Source organism: Semicossyphus pulcher, unplaced genomic scaffold, assembly GCF_022749685.1.
Source record: "Semicossyphus pulcher isolate SPU_LCO1_2020_fin unplaced genomic scaffold, fSemPul1.0.p SCAF_18, whole genome shotgun sequence".
Taxonomy (NCBI): Eukaryota; Metazoa; Chordata; class Actinopteri; order Labriformes; family Labridae; genus Semicossyphus; species Semicossyphus pulcher.
This window is the reverse complement of record NW_027211691.1, coordinates 1443637-1459637: the sequence shown is the minus strand read 5'-3', so window position 1 is coordinate 1459637 and position 16001 is coordinate 1443637. Positions and strand designations below refer to the sequence as shown.

The window sequence follows — 16001 nt, the reverse complement described above, 5'->3', positions numbered from 1 at the left end:
TGACCTTCTAGCTGTGAGGCAACAGCGCTAACCACTGTACCACCATGCAGCCCTACCCTACAACATGACAGAGTTAACTCTCTACAGGCCTCACGACTCAAATGAGCTGCACGACCTCTGACCTCCACATCTCACACTCTGTGCAGTTTTTACTTTTTTTATGTGTTTAAACACAATGTGGGAAAATGAAACATGTAAACACAACATTAAAATAGGTAGTCATGGTGTCTCAGGTGGACAGGCACATCACACTTTAACAACACATGCACACACACATTGAATCTAAGTTCAGTTTAAGCAACACACACATTGAATAATGTGGATTAAATTCAATGATTTCCTGCAAAATATGGAACTTTCCCTTTAATACAAGATTATTTCTTTATGATCACAGAGGCCTGTTTATCTTTTCAGCTCATGTTCCTAAAATTTACCCAAAACAGGGCAGAATTAATGTGCTAAAGTGATGTTAATGTGCCATGTGAAACTGTAAGTCCTGTTGTTATGTGTTGAAGCACTGTGTGAGAACAAGCAACACTTAACACAACATTAAAATAATGTTATGGCTTCTAGTTGAAGTAATGCTAATTAAGAAATAAGATTAATAACATAGTTTCTCTCCAGGGGTCCGTTTCAGAAAGCGGGTTTAGTGAAAACCCCGAGTTTGTTAACCCTGAAATGAGGGAAACCTCGGGTTTGCCGTTTCAGAAAGAGAGGTAACTTTAACTCTGAGTTGGTTACTATGGTAACTGAGTCTGTGAACCTCACGTGGTCGCGAGCAGGTTTTCTTCAGGAAACTCAGAGTTTCCTATCTCAGAGTAGATCAACTCAGAGTTCAGGGTTAGACTCAGAGTTTGTTGAACCTTCTTTGTGAAACGGACCCCTGGTATTTTATCTTTTAATAGCAAATAAAAATAATAATAAAATAAATATATTTTGAGTTTGAGTTAAGATTCTGATTTTGTTTAAAAGATATAAACACCTGAAAGTCATTTTATGCGTAAAACAAAGACATGGTAGGCCTCTAGTTATTTGTTTCTCCTGAAATCAAACAAGTTGAACACAGCTTTGGACAAAAGGCACAGAGGACCACAGAAACGGTTATAAACGGTTTTATTACCAAGAACCAAATGTACAAATGGCTTCATAAATATGCTTACAAATGAATAATTTAATCTGTAAATAATGACAGAAAATTACAATAAAACGATTGACGATATCAATAAAAACTAATGAAATATTAACCCATCAATATACAGCTCAAATTAGGGTACACTGACCCGGAAGTACTGGAAGTGATAAAATGTCAAGTAAATTCCAACTTTTATGATTTTTTATTTGTGTTCTCCATAAACCACTTTAAATAGTTTTACTTGACAATCGTCAGAAAGCGCCAAGCCAATATCTGTTTTATTTTGAAATTTGACCGGATGTTGGGAAGTAGGCTCTCATAATGTGTAACTTTATGTGTGAAACTAGGCGAAAAGTTGTCATACAGCCCCAACAGAAGCAGTGACCGTCCGGGTCTTCACAGACGGAAGTTCAGCCTCTCTGCTGGCGGAACACAAACTTTAGAAATGGTGCTGAAACAGACTCAATCTCGGTTTAAACTTCTTTGTGTGAAGAAAACAGACAGGTGGTTTGACCCTGCTTTAAATCACGACAGCGGCTTTGTGCCAACACGATCGGGACTGACAGCAGCTGTCAACACATCGCCGTGTTCCCGGTGTGTCATCCACACTTCCAGCAGCTTTGTGAAGCCGATGTGGAGGAAGAGACGAGCCGGAGTGAAGATGATGCATCTTTCTACTGTGGGGCAGATATCCGCGAGAGGTAACTAATGGTCTCGTTATTAATTGGACATCGTAATTAAAGCTGCATGACAGCATATGGTTTAGTCCTGTTTATAAACTGTAATAACCTCAGTTTGTCCTTGAATGCAGAAGTCAGTACAACAGTGACACACATTAATAGAACCTAGTTTTAGTTTCAGTCTGTATTTGTTGTCAGAATATGTGAAACACTTTTAAACCATAATGACATAAATGTGATGAATGCCTCAAACGTCACATGGAGGTCGTGATCACCTGCAGTATCTCTGTTTGGATGTCAAAATAAAAGTCCTCCTCGTTGGTTTTTAACTAAATTTAGGTCTTATTTGCAAGCAGTGGCGTTTTCTTGCAGAGGCCAAGGGAAGCCAGGCTTCCTCACTTTTTTCAGAATATAACCGTCATTTAATAAAAACACTTTTTTAACAGTTTACGTAACCCTTCTGTGTTGTGTCTCTGTCGTCTCCTCCTGGTCTCTCTTCATTAATTATTGAGCGTTTTATGATGTGTAAAACAGCGCCCCTCTAAATGTTAAGTGGTGAATGAACGTTGAAAACATGGTACTGCACTCTGTTGTCTGTGAGGAGGCCAAGCTGAGTTGGCCTCCCTTGGTGAAAAAAAAAAGAATGATTAACCAATCAGGTGAGGCCATTGTCACGACACTGCTCCCCTGTGATTGGTCAGGATAGTATCAAGGGAAGCCGCGAAGTCGTTGGCATCACGCCAATCAAATCACAGTATGTCATCATCAACATCATTGAATGAAATAACGGAAGATTTGTTGATTTGTGTTGATAGCTGGGTAGGCTAGCAAAATTATTAAGCGCAATGATGGAGGGTGGAGATTTGGAATATTTAGTAAAAACATTTTTTACGAAACTGCCTCTACAGCAGCAACTCCGAATTAAATCAGACAGCAGGCCAACACCAAAACTCGAGCTCCGTACTGAGAGGAAGAAAGGTTTTCGGACTTTCAGTGAGTCCGCACTGAGTGGCTAGCTTGTAGCGCCAATCTTCAGCGGCTATTTTGCTGGCCCTGTCTCCTTTTTGACAAGGATTCCTGCTCTCTGAACAATCCCTGGGTTACCAAAGGGTTCACCGACCTTGCCAACCTGTCTCGGGCAATTGAAGGCACGGCAAATCCAAAAATCACATCGATTGTGCTGTGAAACAGAAGCTGTTTGGACGCGTCAGGATTAGTGAGGGTCTGGATTTGGCAAAAAGTCTGAGCGCAAATAGGGTGAGCAAAACGCATTTTTTCCCCCGTGTGCAGCTTAATAGTTACTGAACTGCCCAATTAGCACGTGTGTTACTTTTGATGTGATTATAGTCCTTATTGTGTCTTGTTTGCTTTGATTAAGCAGCATGTGAGTCCGCTGAAGTTGTTGTTTATTGTTGTTGTTTATGTGGAGAAAATGAGCACCACGGACAGCGGCCGTGACGGGCCGGGCGGTCTGAATACATGCACATGTCAGGTGTGCTGGTTATAGCCACCGGTACTGGGTTGTTGTGTCGCTGTATAATGAACATTTACATTTATTATTATATATATTAACGACAAGGAAAAGTGAAAAGCATTTGTGTATCTCACATAGAGCGTACAAGTCGTGTTTGACGTGGACGTAAAACTTAACGGCTTCTGATTGAGTGTGTGAATTAATTTGCATATTTCCAATATCATGTGTACTGTGCTTTAAGTAGCTGGTTGTGCTTTTGGGAGGGTGGTTGCTTAATGTGTGTGTGAGAGTGCGTGTGTGTGTGTGCGTGAGTGACTGAGGGAGAGAGGGAGAGAGCGCGCGCCGGTGCTCAAAGTGTCCGTTAGATAACAAGTGTGTGTAAGTCCTGGTAAAATGATGCTGGGCGCTGTAATAGTTCATCTGACTACATGAAATAGCAACATATAAATTGCAACATACGATTTTCTGCCCCCACCCCCGTAGGACATACACAGCTTAGAGGTTGTGTCTCACTTGGCTTCCTCGGAAATTTTCCCCACGCCACGCCACTGAATCCAGCGGGACCAAAACGCAGTACAAGAACATCATTCAAACAGGTAAGCCTTAGGAAAAATGGGCTCATGTCTGAACCTCGCTTCAATCATATTTAAAATATTAAAGTAAATATCATTCAGTGGCAGTTTTTGTGCCGCTTTATCCCTAACATAATGCTGATTTCACATACATTTCATTTATTAGGCCTCAATACATTTAAATTCTGCTCAGCCGACAGAAAGAAGGCAGAGGCCCGCAAAACGGGTGGAGGACCAGCACCACCACCTCTTAACTGCGGCAGAGGAGCTGGCCCTGAGCCAGAACACGGGGAGGCCAGTGGCAGAGGGAATCCCTGGGGGGAGCTCATCTGAGCTGTCACCCCCCAGGACACAAGTGCCTTCATAAGATGTAAGAAATAAAGAGTACGGTCTAAACCTGCGCTGCATGTTAAGTGTTATGACATTATTTTCATTGTGATTTATCACTATACAAATAAAAATGAATTGATTGATGTAATAGCCATGGCCATTTGTCCTAACAGATTGTGATGGGGCTCTCTGCCTTGTCGAGCCCCATCTAACGACAGAACACCTTGCAGCTGTAAGTAGGCTACTCAATACTCCAGAGATGATACCAAATAACAGTGTAAAGTGTTCTAAAACCGAATGCTCATCTAAACAGGAAGAACCTCAGGAAGAAGATGAAGAGACCCTCTGCTGACACAGAGAGGCCTGCAGAGGTAACATGTTAAAATGATATGTCACTGATATCCGGCGTTATCTTCCCATTCACTGCTCTTTAACTTCTTGTGTGGAATATTGTGGCATGTAGCCTGCACTGAAGTATGAACAGACATTCTTATCCTTTTAAACAGAGCATGGCTGGGCAGCAGGAGGAGGGGCCATCAGAGTCAACAGCACAGGTGAACACAGTGAGTCACTAAATGCCAGAGGTTAATTCTGCATGATTTAATGTCATCCTTATGTATTCCCAGTTACCTGTAAAGGAACTGTACAGGAGACATCTTTGGTGTTCCTGGACCTCCAGAATAAAAAGTCAGCGCTGGAGATCAAAATATTGCAACACAAGTTAGAGGTGGGTGCATAGTCACAGGTGAATTGTGTTATTTTATTTTTTAAATATTGTTCCAGTAATGAACGTCTGCTTTTGTATTTGTAGGAAATAAAGAGGACCAAATAAAATGTGACTCGTTTGTCTTATTTGAGCGCTCTCGGCAGTGGTGGTGGAAAATCTACAAAACGTGACTTTGACACAGATTTATCTTTTGATTATTTTATTATAACTATAAAAGACTTTTGCAAAGGGTCAGAGCATAACAGAGAGGCAACCAAAGAGAGCCTCATGACAATGACAAAGGAAGGAGTGAATACACAGGCAGTATATAGAGATAGGAGTACTCAGTGTCCTTGTGCTTCAGAAAGTAGAAAACTACCCAGGCCTCATCTGAGAAGCACTCTGTAAATGGGTCAAAGGTCAATCATATGAACAATGGCTAAGTGGTTGGAAGTTAAGAAGTATAACTAAGACTTTAAAGTATGTATGATCTAAATAAGGTAAGACATGTTAAAGAACTGAAAAAATAAACATGTCTTAGACGGTGAAATGATTGTGGCAGACGACACCTCTGACTGCACTTCCATCCTGCATGTCAGCTGCAGGGATGGGGTCTTCATCAGCCTCTATTTGTAGGGCAGGGTGTTGCTCTCCTCTAATTGTGGCAATATTATGGAGAACAACACATGCCACAATAATGTCGCACGCCCTCTCAGGGGTTACCCTGAGGTGACGTAGGCACTGGAAACGGGCTTTCAACAGGCCTATGGTCATCTCCACCTGAGCTCTCGTCCTGCAGTGGGCCACATTGAAGTGCTGCTGGGGGCCTGGCTCAGGGTCCGGGTAAGGGGTCAGCAATGTTGACCGGCATGGGTACCCCCTGTCACCCAGCAGATAGCCGTCAAAGTGTCCTGTAATGTATAGTGGATACTTTGACTGTGTCAAAGGAGGGAGACAAGTGAATTATATTGAACAAAGGTCGAGGCTACTGACCACGTTCTATTCTGTGGCTTACAGGAGACTCACGGTAAATCTGTGAGTCACGCACAGACCCGGGCCAGGTGGCCTCCACATTGGTGATTATATGTGCAGCATCACATATGACCTTGAGAGTGCAGAGAATGACAGATGTGAGTTGCAGGATTGTGATGCAGTCTTTCACATTTTGACACAGTGGTCATATCTACCTGCACATTAATGCTGTGGATGGACTTTCTATTTACATAGTCGCCCTCATTTTCAGAGGGAGCCCTGATGGGAATATGGGTTCCATCGACACACCCAATCACATTGGGAAATCCTAGAATACAGTGAAATTAGTAATCCTAGTCTGAGGTCACAGCAACATGTCATTAACAGTACACAATACATCATCATTCTTTAAAATAGATTTCTACATCATTTACCTGCAATCCTGTGGAATTCCTCCTTCATGGCTCTCAGAGGTTTGTGCCCAGGAGATTTAACAAACGTGCAAAAAACGTCTCAGAGCCAGACACACTTTCCTCACTGCCCTGCAGACAGTGGCTTTGCTGAGGTGCTCTGCATCCACAATATTGTAAAGAAAACTTCCATTCGCAAAAAAACGTAAGGCAACACAAAGATTAGTTGTGAGTGCCTGTCCACGGTGGGTGATATTTGTGATGTGCGGCTGCAGAAGAGTGTGCAAATAACGCAGTGACTGTAAAGAAAAACGGTAACGCTCAAATAAAAAGTGGTTCGGAAATGAAAAGACATCGGGGTCTGATCATCCTGTCCCGACGAGGGTTGAACTCCCTGCGGAGAAGTGCAGCCCCCTCGTCAACTTTGTCGTCGACAAATGGACATGCTGTGGTCGCAAATAATGATCTTCTTTGTCACACAGACAAACGTTTTTTTAAATTTTTTGGTAACCGCTCAAACACGCGCGTGAGACGGGCTGAATGAATGAGGAAGTCGAATGAGGGTTTTATATTCTAGAGGGAGGAGACGGAGCGAAACTCTGAGTTTCCTGAAGAAAACCTGCTCGCGACCAGGTGAGGTTCACAGACACAGTTACCATAGTAACCAACTCAGAGTTAAAGTTACCTCTCTTTCTGAAACGGCAAACTTGACGTTTCCCTCATCTCAGGGTTAACAAACTCGGGGTTTTCACTTAACCCGCTTTCTGAAACGGACCCCAGGTCAGAAGATCATCATTTCATACATTATCCTATAAGAAAAAGATCAGCTCTGGTTACACTGCAGGGTTTTGACCAATTAATCTATATGAAAGCATTATGCATATATGCAGGCTATATGAACAGATGATAGTCCATGGTTTCAGAGACTGAGCTCTAACAAAGGAGGTTTGCAGCACATAACGGTGTATAACAAACTCTAATGTACAAAACAACTTAAAGCTTCTCATTGGATTATTTTTTCATTTCCTGAACACGTGTGGGTCAGCTGTCATTGAAGTGTTATTGATAGTGTAGGCATACTGACTCTTCAGATACTCCTTGTCAAACTTCTGCCCAGCAGATTGATCACCCAGACAAGTAGTGAGATGCACGGTGGCTTTGAACCTTGTGCCCAACAGTGCCAGTGACAAGGCCAAAGACACAACATAGAACGGGACACTCTGTGAAGATTCTTCCTCTGCTGGGAGGATGTACGGGATGATTATGTGGTTCTTCTTTGGTGGACCATGTTGTTTTGTGAGAGACTCAAATCTCTTAAAGGCACCATCTGTTGGTGGTTTCAGAGGACTGAGTATGATGTTGGGAATCTTTTGATCTCCAGCTCTCTTCAGTTTGTTCCAGTCGTCTGGCAGGTTTGTGGGACGATGCTCTTCATCTGGAATTTGACACCCATCTCTTTTATTGCAGTTGAAAACTCTGTGCTGCAGCTCCATGATTCCTGTAGCAACAGCATATGCTGCATCTACACAAAGGGTGCAGTTCCAGGGAGAATACAGGACCACATCTTCGATGGAGGACAGAGGTAGGACGCAGTTTGCTGGGATCATAGAGTCTCTGATCGCTCCGTGGGCCACAAAGGTGATGTGAACCCTGTCACTGTGGTCTTTCTTCTCTTCCTCATCGATGTGTTTTTTTAGGAACTTAAAAATGTCTCCTAGTTTGAGAAAGGCTCCAGATTGAAATTTGACTTTCAACCATCGTGAGACAGCTCCATCCTTACACATTTTTATTGCCCAATGTATCAATGTCTGATTTTCCACAGGTCTCCTTTATTTGGGGAGAAAAAAAGGCATCATGTTGTTATTCTGTCTCTTATTCTGCATCAATAACCAATGATTTAACCCCCAGTGTTGATTCACTCCTGTGGTTGCAGTTTTAAAGACAACAACAGACTTCATTAAAATGAATTCATATTTTCACTTCTGGTCAGTTTTCTCCTGCAGTGATGTTCTTATGACAGTAGTGTCCTTCCGCTTTTATGTAGTTAAAATGCAGTGTAACATTTGCAATACAAAAGAGGCCGTCATTAATAAAAACCAAGTGGGCTTAATTGGCTTTACTGTAAGAATAGCACGTGATGAACATGTTATTTCTCAACACAGGGCATTGGTTTAGCTTAGCGGTTAAATGGGTGACCATATTCAGAGGCTATAGTCCTCGATGCAGCGGCCCCGGGTTCAACTCCTGCCCTCAGTCCTTTGCCGCGTGTCATCCCCACTCACTCTTCCCCCATTTCTGCCACTATCCACTGTCCTCTCTCTTTAATAAAAGCATAAAAAGCGAAAAAATAATCTTAAATCTTGTGTGTCCTCATTTCTGTGTCTGTGGGTGCTTTTCATTACACTGTCCTGTCTCCTCGTTTCCCTCTCGTGTCTCTTCCTCATGACTTCGCTCCTCTCAGCGAGGATCTGAAAACAGGCTCCTGGAAGAGACCCAAGGCTGGAGGAGGTGAAGCTGTCTATACTGACACCGTAGAGGCAAGGACTTCTCATTTAAAGTGACGTCACTTACTGATGACAGCTTACTGACAGCTGTCTCACCTGTCAGACCCACAAGTACAAATGTTCAGTGAACCCCTCATTAAAAACTATTTCAAAACCGAACACAATCTTTTATAGGTGGATATGAAAATCAATAATAGTCCCGTGAAAGCACTGAATGTACAAGAAATCTGTTTTCATTTCCATCCATCCATCCATTATCTATACCGCTTAACCTGTTCAGGGTCACAGGGGGGCTGGAGCCTATCCCAGCTGTCATTGGGCAAAAGGCGGGTATACCCTGGACTGGTCGGCAGTCAAGGGACCCAGTTTTCATTTATATCTGTAAATTGGGTACATAGGTGATTATCAGTTGTATTATGATGTTGATTTTAATCATTTAATCTTTATTCAAGGCACTGGTTCCCAACCTTGTTTCCTTAGAGCCCACCCAGTCCGCACACACGGACACCAAAACAATAAAGAGATTCAATCCAAATCTTTATTGGCAAAAATTAACACCAATCAGCTTGTAGTTCTTTGATGTTTTAGTTTATCAAAGTATCTTTAGTTATTATAATAAACACCACTTTAATTAAATTTAAATATGTGGGTGTCGGCATTTCTGCATGTATGTATGAATGTATGTCAAAAATATATCTGTGTGCATACATGTGTGTATGTACGGATGAATATATATTTTTAATAGTTGAACACACTTTTGATTATCAAGTAAGTGCTTCTTTTTAATGATTTTATTTAACATGTGCAAATCTAATCTTGACAATCTCAGTGCAGACAAATCTGTGTTAGACTATCGCTCAGGGGACCCCTCTACGAAACTCCTGAAGTTTGCAGACGACACAACGGTCATCGGCCTGCCACCAAACACAGGACAGGAACAGACTGCAACGAACAATCATGTCTGCAGAGAGAGTTATCAGCACGGACCTGTCCTCCATCCAGGAATTATAGCGGTCCTGGGTCAGGAAGCGGGCCGGTAACATCACTGCAGTCCCACGGAAATAAACTGTTCAAACGTCTCCCCTCCAGCAGGCGTTACAGAGCACTGTACGCCAAAACAACCAGACACAGGAACAATTTCTTCACTCTGATGAACGCTTCACAGTCGCAGAGCATCAGAACCAACTAACCAACACCCACTGTGCCTGTAAATAAGATTGTTCACGTCAGAGGCGTTTCTTGCTATATGCAGACTATGCGGATGCATACTGCCCCGCAGCCACTAGGGGGGCCCAACATGCAAGTTCAGCCTCAGTGTATTTGATGAGAATTAAATTACCTGTCTTTATTTGTAGGATATAAACAAAACTAAGCTGAAAGGTCAGCTGTGGCTTGTGTTGTGGGATAATCAACTTCACGCAATGAGTGACTGCCCACAGGTATGATGGGACAGACAGCTGCATGTCAGGTCAGTGAGGATGATTGAGTCAGACGCAGTTTCGTGAGGCAGCTGTTCAGTGGATGTGTTCCCGTTGTACGGGAAGTACGATGTGTGAGCTTTCATTTCCAAAAGTTACCCTCACCGGGCTGGTCATGCCGATTAAACATACAGTACATTTGAACGCCGATAGAAATGGTAGATGACAACTTGTCATCTTGCTGCCTATAAAGTCTATTTGTAGTCGTTAAACCAAGTGTGGTAAAAGTAGGAGGGGGTTTTTGTTTTGTAAAATATAAAATAAAGAATATTATGTTGTTAATTGTTTATAATTTTTAATTGTTTATAGGTACATGAAAACACACTGCATTTATCTGTTATAAAGTAAATCGCAATGTCAGTTTTTTCAAATATGGTGCATCCCAACTATCAGGGGAGGAATATGTCCTCTGTGAAGCCAGTCCTCCATCTGCTAAATTCAGACATCTTGGTGCCATTTGTGGGAATTTTCCGGGCATTATTAAAGGGTAACTCGTCTAAAAATATATATGGGGGGGGCAATATTTTATGACGTTTACTTGGTGAACCCTGGATTCCCCCCTGGAGAGCAGAGAAGGATCATCTTATCTTGCTGACGAAGGCCAGGTGGATGATTGAAGTACCATGTGGGGATGGGGTATGGGGTTGTTGATGTTGTACATAAGCTTGAACACTGTAACTGCAAGGGAGGAAACTGCTGTACTTCTCTCCATGCTACATGTAAAATGTAAGTAAAGAGACTTGATTCATAACATTGAGTTTGCTTGTTCTTCACAAATTATCTTCAGGAGGAGAATTTCCCTCACACATTAGAGGACAAAACACGGCTGAGTGAGGATAATAAGAAGATCTCTTAGATATTGCCCACCCCCATGTTGAGTTCTGTTTCATGTTTAAGAACTTTCTTTTGAGAATTAAAAATGTTGCATCTACTGCATTAATTGACGTAGAGGAGCGTCATCGTTTACCTTTTATTATCATTTTCTGTACGTTTAAATTGCTCAGGTCAACTTGAGATGTTTCATTCGAATTTGAGAGTTTTTCATGAATCTAGTCTGTTTCCCTCTTGTGTACCAGATTGATGCATCTCCCTGGATCATCTTAAAGCAGCGGTCCCCAAACGGCGGACCGCGGTCCGGACCCGGTCCTATTTACAGTTTTGACAAGCCCATCTATTTTAACCTGCGCAGCTTTTTTGTCTTTGCGGTAGTGATTTGAGGGTCCAAGAAACAGACCAATGCCAGACCAACTCATTGATGATCACTCTCACACGTAAAAAGTGTTACCTGCTGACAGAGAGACTCTCCTGCTCCCTCTGAATTCATTCATTCATCCGTAATAAAAGTTAGCAGGTAAATAACTGATCATGACGAGAGGGATTTTTTTTAGATTAAATTTAATAGAAATGATTCTGTTTTTGCTGCTTTTGATTTTTAGACAATTAACTTATTTTCACTCAGATGTTGACTCAGAAAACGAATCAGATCTGCAGTTGTTCACTGCATTTTGCAATAATCTCAACAGTGGGTCCACTTGTTGGAGTTTTGCTGCCCCGGCTAAAGCCATATCAACGCTGTGGGCTCTGTGTAGGAGCCCCTGCCTGTAAGTGCCTGCGACCTCCCTGTCCGCGGCTACTATCCACAACTACTACATGCACTTTTAGCCCTGTACTGGCCTCCTTTCTTTTTTCTCTGCTCCTTAGCCACCACATACCGGCTCCGGCTGCTCTTGCTGTCTGTCCCTCGCATTCCCCTCCTCCGTCAGCACGGGAAACTCTCCTGCACTGTCAACTCCTTCTCCAGGCAAAGAATTATAATCCATGTGGGAATAAACAACACTGCCTTTCAACAGTCTGAGCGAACAAAAACTGATTTAAAAAAACATTTTAACTTTTTAAACAACTCTGGAGATCCTTTTTCTTATTAGCGGCCATTGATCACAGAGTTTTAGCAGAATCCTCAGTCTACACACCTGGCTCCAGTCCGCCTGCAGGGCTCATCACATAGGCTTCATACACAATTTTAAATTGTTTTGTGAGCGCTACTCCTCTTATAAGAGTGACGGTATCCACCACAACAAGAGTGGCAGCCGAGTGCTAGCGTCTAATTTACAGCACGTGATACAATCACATCCACATGACTGACTATTTACTCTCCAAATACGCACCCTTCCCTCTTCCTCTACATCACCACCCCAGAGCACTGCGCCCAGTGAGAACCCCCCCTACTGGCCCCAGCTGTCAGTATCTCCCTCAGCTGCCGGTCACCTCATTCTCTCCACTGTAACACACAGGCGGTCCTGTCCACAATTAACTTTTAAAGCTGTTAATAATAACAACCTCATCCAGATCCAACCCAGTTATGCTCATAATAGCTCCCAGTGCAAGTTTATTCATAATTCCACCTCTGCCAACTCCATTCCATCCCTGAAGACTTAGCAACGCACCTCTGCTTCCTCATTACCACACCACAATAAACAGCATGTGAAATAAAAAAACACAGTATGTAACACTTGCTCTGTTCAACACCCGGTCACTTAGCAACAAAAGCCTCATCCTCAATTAATTCATTACTGATAATAACCTGGATTTTCTCTGTCTCACTGAAACCTGGCATAAACCCCCGGACTACTTCACACTCAACCAAACAACCCCAAATAGCAACTCTTCCCTGGACAAAGCACGCCTGGACAGTCGTGGTGGCGGAATTGCTGCCCTCCACCGCCAACATTTCATAACCAGCCTCGCCACTATCCTCTCCCCATCCTCATTTGAACACCTGACCTTCAAACTCTCTGGCCCTAAACCCCTTGTCATTTCAATAATATACCGCCCCCCCAAACATAAACCTGTCTGTTATTTCAACCTCTCTGAATTTCTTACTCAGCTCTGCTCCATCTCACCTTCCATCCTGCTCCTGGGTGATTTCAACATCCACATTGACTCCACCGACTGCAAATTAGCCTAAGAATTTCTGGACAAACTTAAATGCTTCAACCTCACCCAACATATCAACTTCCCCACCCATAACCATGGCCCCATTCTTGACCTGGTCTGCTCCACCGGTATTACCATCAACCAGCTCTGACTCCACCATCTCCGACCACCTAGCCATCATCATGAACATTGACATCCCCATTCCAGAGCCCAAACACATGTGTACCATCAATTTCCGTAATATCAAGTCCATCTGCCCTTCCTCCCTGTCATCCTGCCTCACCGAAAAACTTTCCATCCCCACCTCCCCCCTGAGCACCTCCCCCACTGACCTGGTCAACCTCTACAATAACTCACTATCCTCCTGTCTTGACCAGCTTGCTCCCCTCAAAACCAGAACAGTCTCATTCACCCACACTGCTCCCTGGTACACCCCTGAACTCCATCTGATGAAATCCCTGAAACGACAACTAGAACGACTCTACAAGAAAACCGGCCTCACTGTACACACCCTAGCATACAAAGACTACATACAACAATACAAACACGCCCTCAACACTGCCCGCTCCACCTACTACTCTGGCCTTATCCACTCTGGTTCCACTAACCCCAAGACATTATTCTCCACAATCAACAAACTTCTTAAACCTATGGACAACCCCACCCACTCCTTTACATCTGACAAATGCAACTCAATTATGTCCTTTTACCAAACAAAAATTGATTAAATCTACAACCAACCTGCCACTTCGAGCTCCTCCCCCCCAATCCTGATCTTGACTCTGCCACTCCCCGTCTTACAGATCGGTCACTCTCCCAATTCTCCCTGATCTCCCCCTTTGAACTTCACAAATCACTGTCTGCCATGAAGACCTCCACCTGCGACCTGGACCCCATCCCCACCACCTTAGTCAAAGCCTGCCTTCCTGCTGTGCCCCCCCTCATCCTCGCTGTAATCAACTCCTCCCCGTCTACTGGCTCTGTCCCCCCCACCCTTAAACTTGCCTCTGTCAAACCCCTCCTCAAAAAGCCTGGCCTTGACCCTGACATCCCCAACAATTACTGCCCCATCTCCAATCTCCCCTTTTTGTCCAAAATACTTGAACGCACTGTCGCCTCCCAACTCAAAACCCACCTGGACTCCAATCGTCTCTATGAACCATTTCAATCCAGCTTCAGCACAGGGACTGCCCTTCTCAAAGTCACTAACGACCTCCTCCTCTCCTCTGACACCCACTTCCTAATATCCTCATCCTTCTCGACCTCAGTGCTGCTTTTGAAATCATCAATCACTACATTCTTCTCACCTTGAATCCTCCCTCAGCATCAACGGAACTGCCCTCTCCCTCCAACCGCCACCAGTTTATCAGCATCAACAAATCCACCTCTAAAACAGCCCCTCTCTCCCAAGGCATCCCCCAAGGCTCAGTGCTCGGTCCCTTCCTCTTCATCCTGTACATGCTTTCCCTTGGTCACATCATACGCCGCCATGACCTCTATTTTCACTGTAATGCCGATGACACCCAGCTTTACATCTCCACCAAATCCATAACTGCTGCAACTCACTCCACCATCACAGACTGCCTTACAGTCATCAAAACCTGGATGCAAGCAAACTTTCTCAAACTCAACAGCAACAAATCAGAAATTCTCATGATCGGTCCCAAATCACTCATCTCATCCTGCCCCGACTTCACCCTTTTCTTCCATCTGAAAAACATTGCCCGTCTTCGCCCCTCCCTCCCCTTCACAGCTGCTGAGACACTCATTCACACCTTCATCACCTCACGACTGGACTATAGCAATAGCATCCTTTATTGCACATCCTCCAAAATCTTCAACAAACTGCAAAACTCTGCCACCCGTCTGCTCGCCCACTGTCGCACCAGAGACCCCATCACTCCTGTCCTACAACACCTCCACTGGCTTCCCATGCAATTCAGAATCCAATTCAAAATCCTACTAATCACCTACAAGGCCCTTCACAATCTTGCAGTAAGAGATTCCGACTGTCAGACTCCATTCACAACTCCCCGAATAAATCATGTTGTACTCAGGTCAGTGACAATCTCATGGCAATAGACAATAAACTCTCCGGACTCGATACAAGAATAGCTCTAGTGGAAGTACTCAACAAAGAATTTCAACAACTTTGCACCAGTCTTGAATTCAGCCAAGAACAAATAACCACACTCACAAAGCAAAACGAATCCCTCCAACACTCTGTTACCTCACTCACAACTCAGCTCACCGCCGTTGCAAAAGAAAATAAGGACATGAAAGAAACCTTACTCGATTTGCAGTCACGCAGCATGCAAGATAATCTCATTTTTTCCGCTCCCTGTAAGGCACACATGACGACAACCCAGAACAGTTGATTATGGATTTCATGACCACTTACCTCAAAATCTCCCCGGACACAGTACACGACATTACCTTCCACAGAGTACATCACATCGGACCCAAAAACCCTGCTAACAAACGCCCTCGTCCCATAGTTGCTAAATTCGAACACTTCAAACAAAAACAACAGGTACAGCGTCACAGGAAGGCACGGACTTTGGACTCAATGATCAATTCCCCCGAGAAATACTGGACAGACGCAGAACACTACTCCCCAATACACGAAACAATACAGAAATACACAAAACAATGCATGCAAGAAGGGAAAGAAGCAATCATTTCAGTCGACAGGTTATACATTGATGGAAAACTGTACAAGTTAATTTTCCACATCCGATAACGCTGTCTGTCCCATCAGCAAAATGGGAGCAAGACCTTGAAATTATCCCTGATGCCGACTTCTGGA

At 43.6% G+C, this 16001-nt stretch overlaps 1 protein-coding gene and 1 long non-coding RNA gene across 6 annotated transcripts; one reads left to right on the top strand and one right to left on the bottom strand.

Annotated features, from left to right (window-relative positions):
* The first annotated feature begins 1488 nt into the window (after positions 1–1488).
* Positions 1489–5013, top strand: LOC138596004 (uncharacterized). Of its 4 annotated transcripts, none has more exons than XR_011308569.1 (7): positions 1489–1833; positions 3770–3882; positions 4052–4228; positions 4362–4420; positions 4502–4559; positions 4695–4915; positions 5000–5013. It is a non-coding gene; the product is annotated as an uncharacterized lncRNA (long non-coding RNA). The 4 variants fall into 4 exon arrangements; XR_011308570.1 differs by having other exon boundaries at positions 4695–4742; positions 4815–5007; XR_011308567.1 differs by having other exon boundaries at positions 4695–5007.
* A 58-nt stretch (positions 5014–5071) lies between these two features.
* LOC138596003 (putative nuclease HARBI1) lies at positions 5072–6457 on the bottom strand. 2 transcript variants are annotated; one of them, XM_069667561.1, is made up of 4 exons: positions 6301–6457; positions 6082–6194; positions 5888–5999; positions 5072–5805 (listed from the first exon to the last, which is right to left on the bottom strand). In XM_069667561.1, the coding sequence occupies exons 1-4, from the start codon at positions 6326–6328 to the stop codon at positions 5432–5434; spliced, it is 627 nt and encodes a 208-aa protein (XP_069523662.1). In that variant the 5' UTR covers positions 6329–6457; the 3' UTR covers positions 5072–5431. The 2 variants fall into 2 exon arrangements, with proteins under 2 accessions (XP_069523662.1, XP_069523663.1); XM_069667562.1 differs by having other exon boundaries at positions 5921–5999.
* Positions 6458–16001: the final 9544 nt, after the last annotated feature.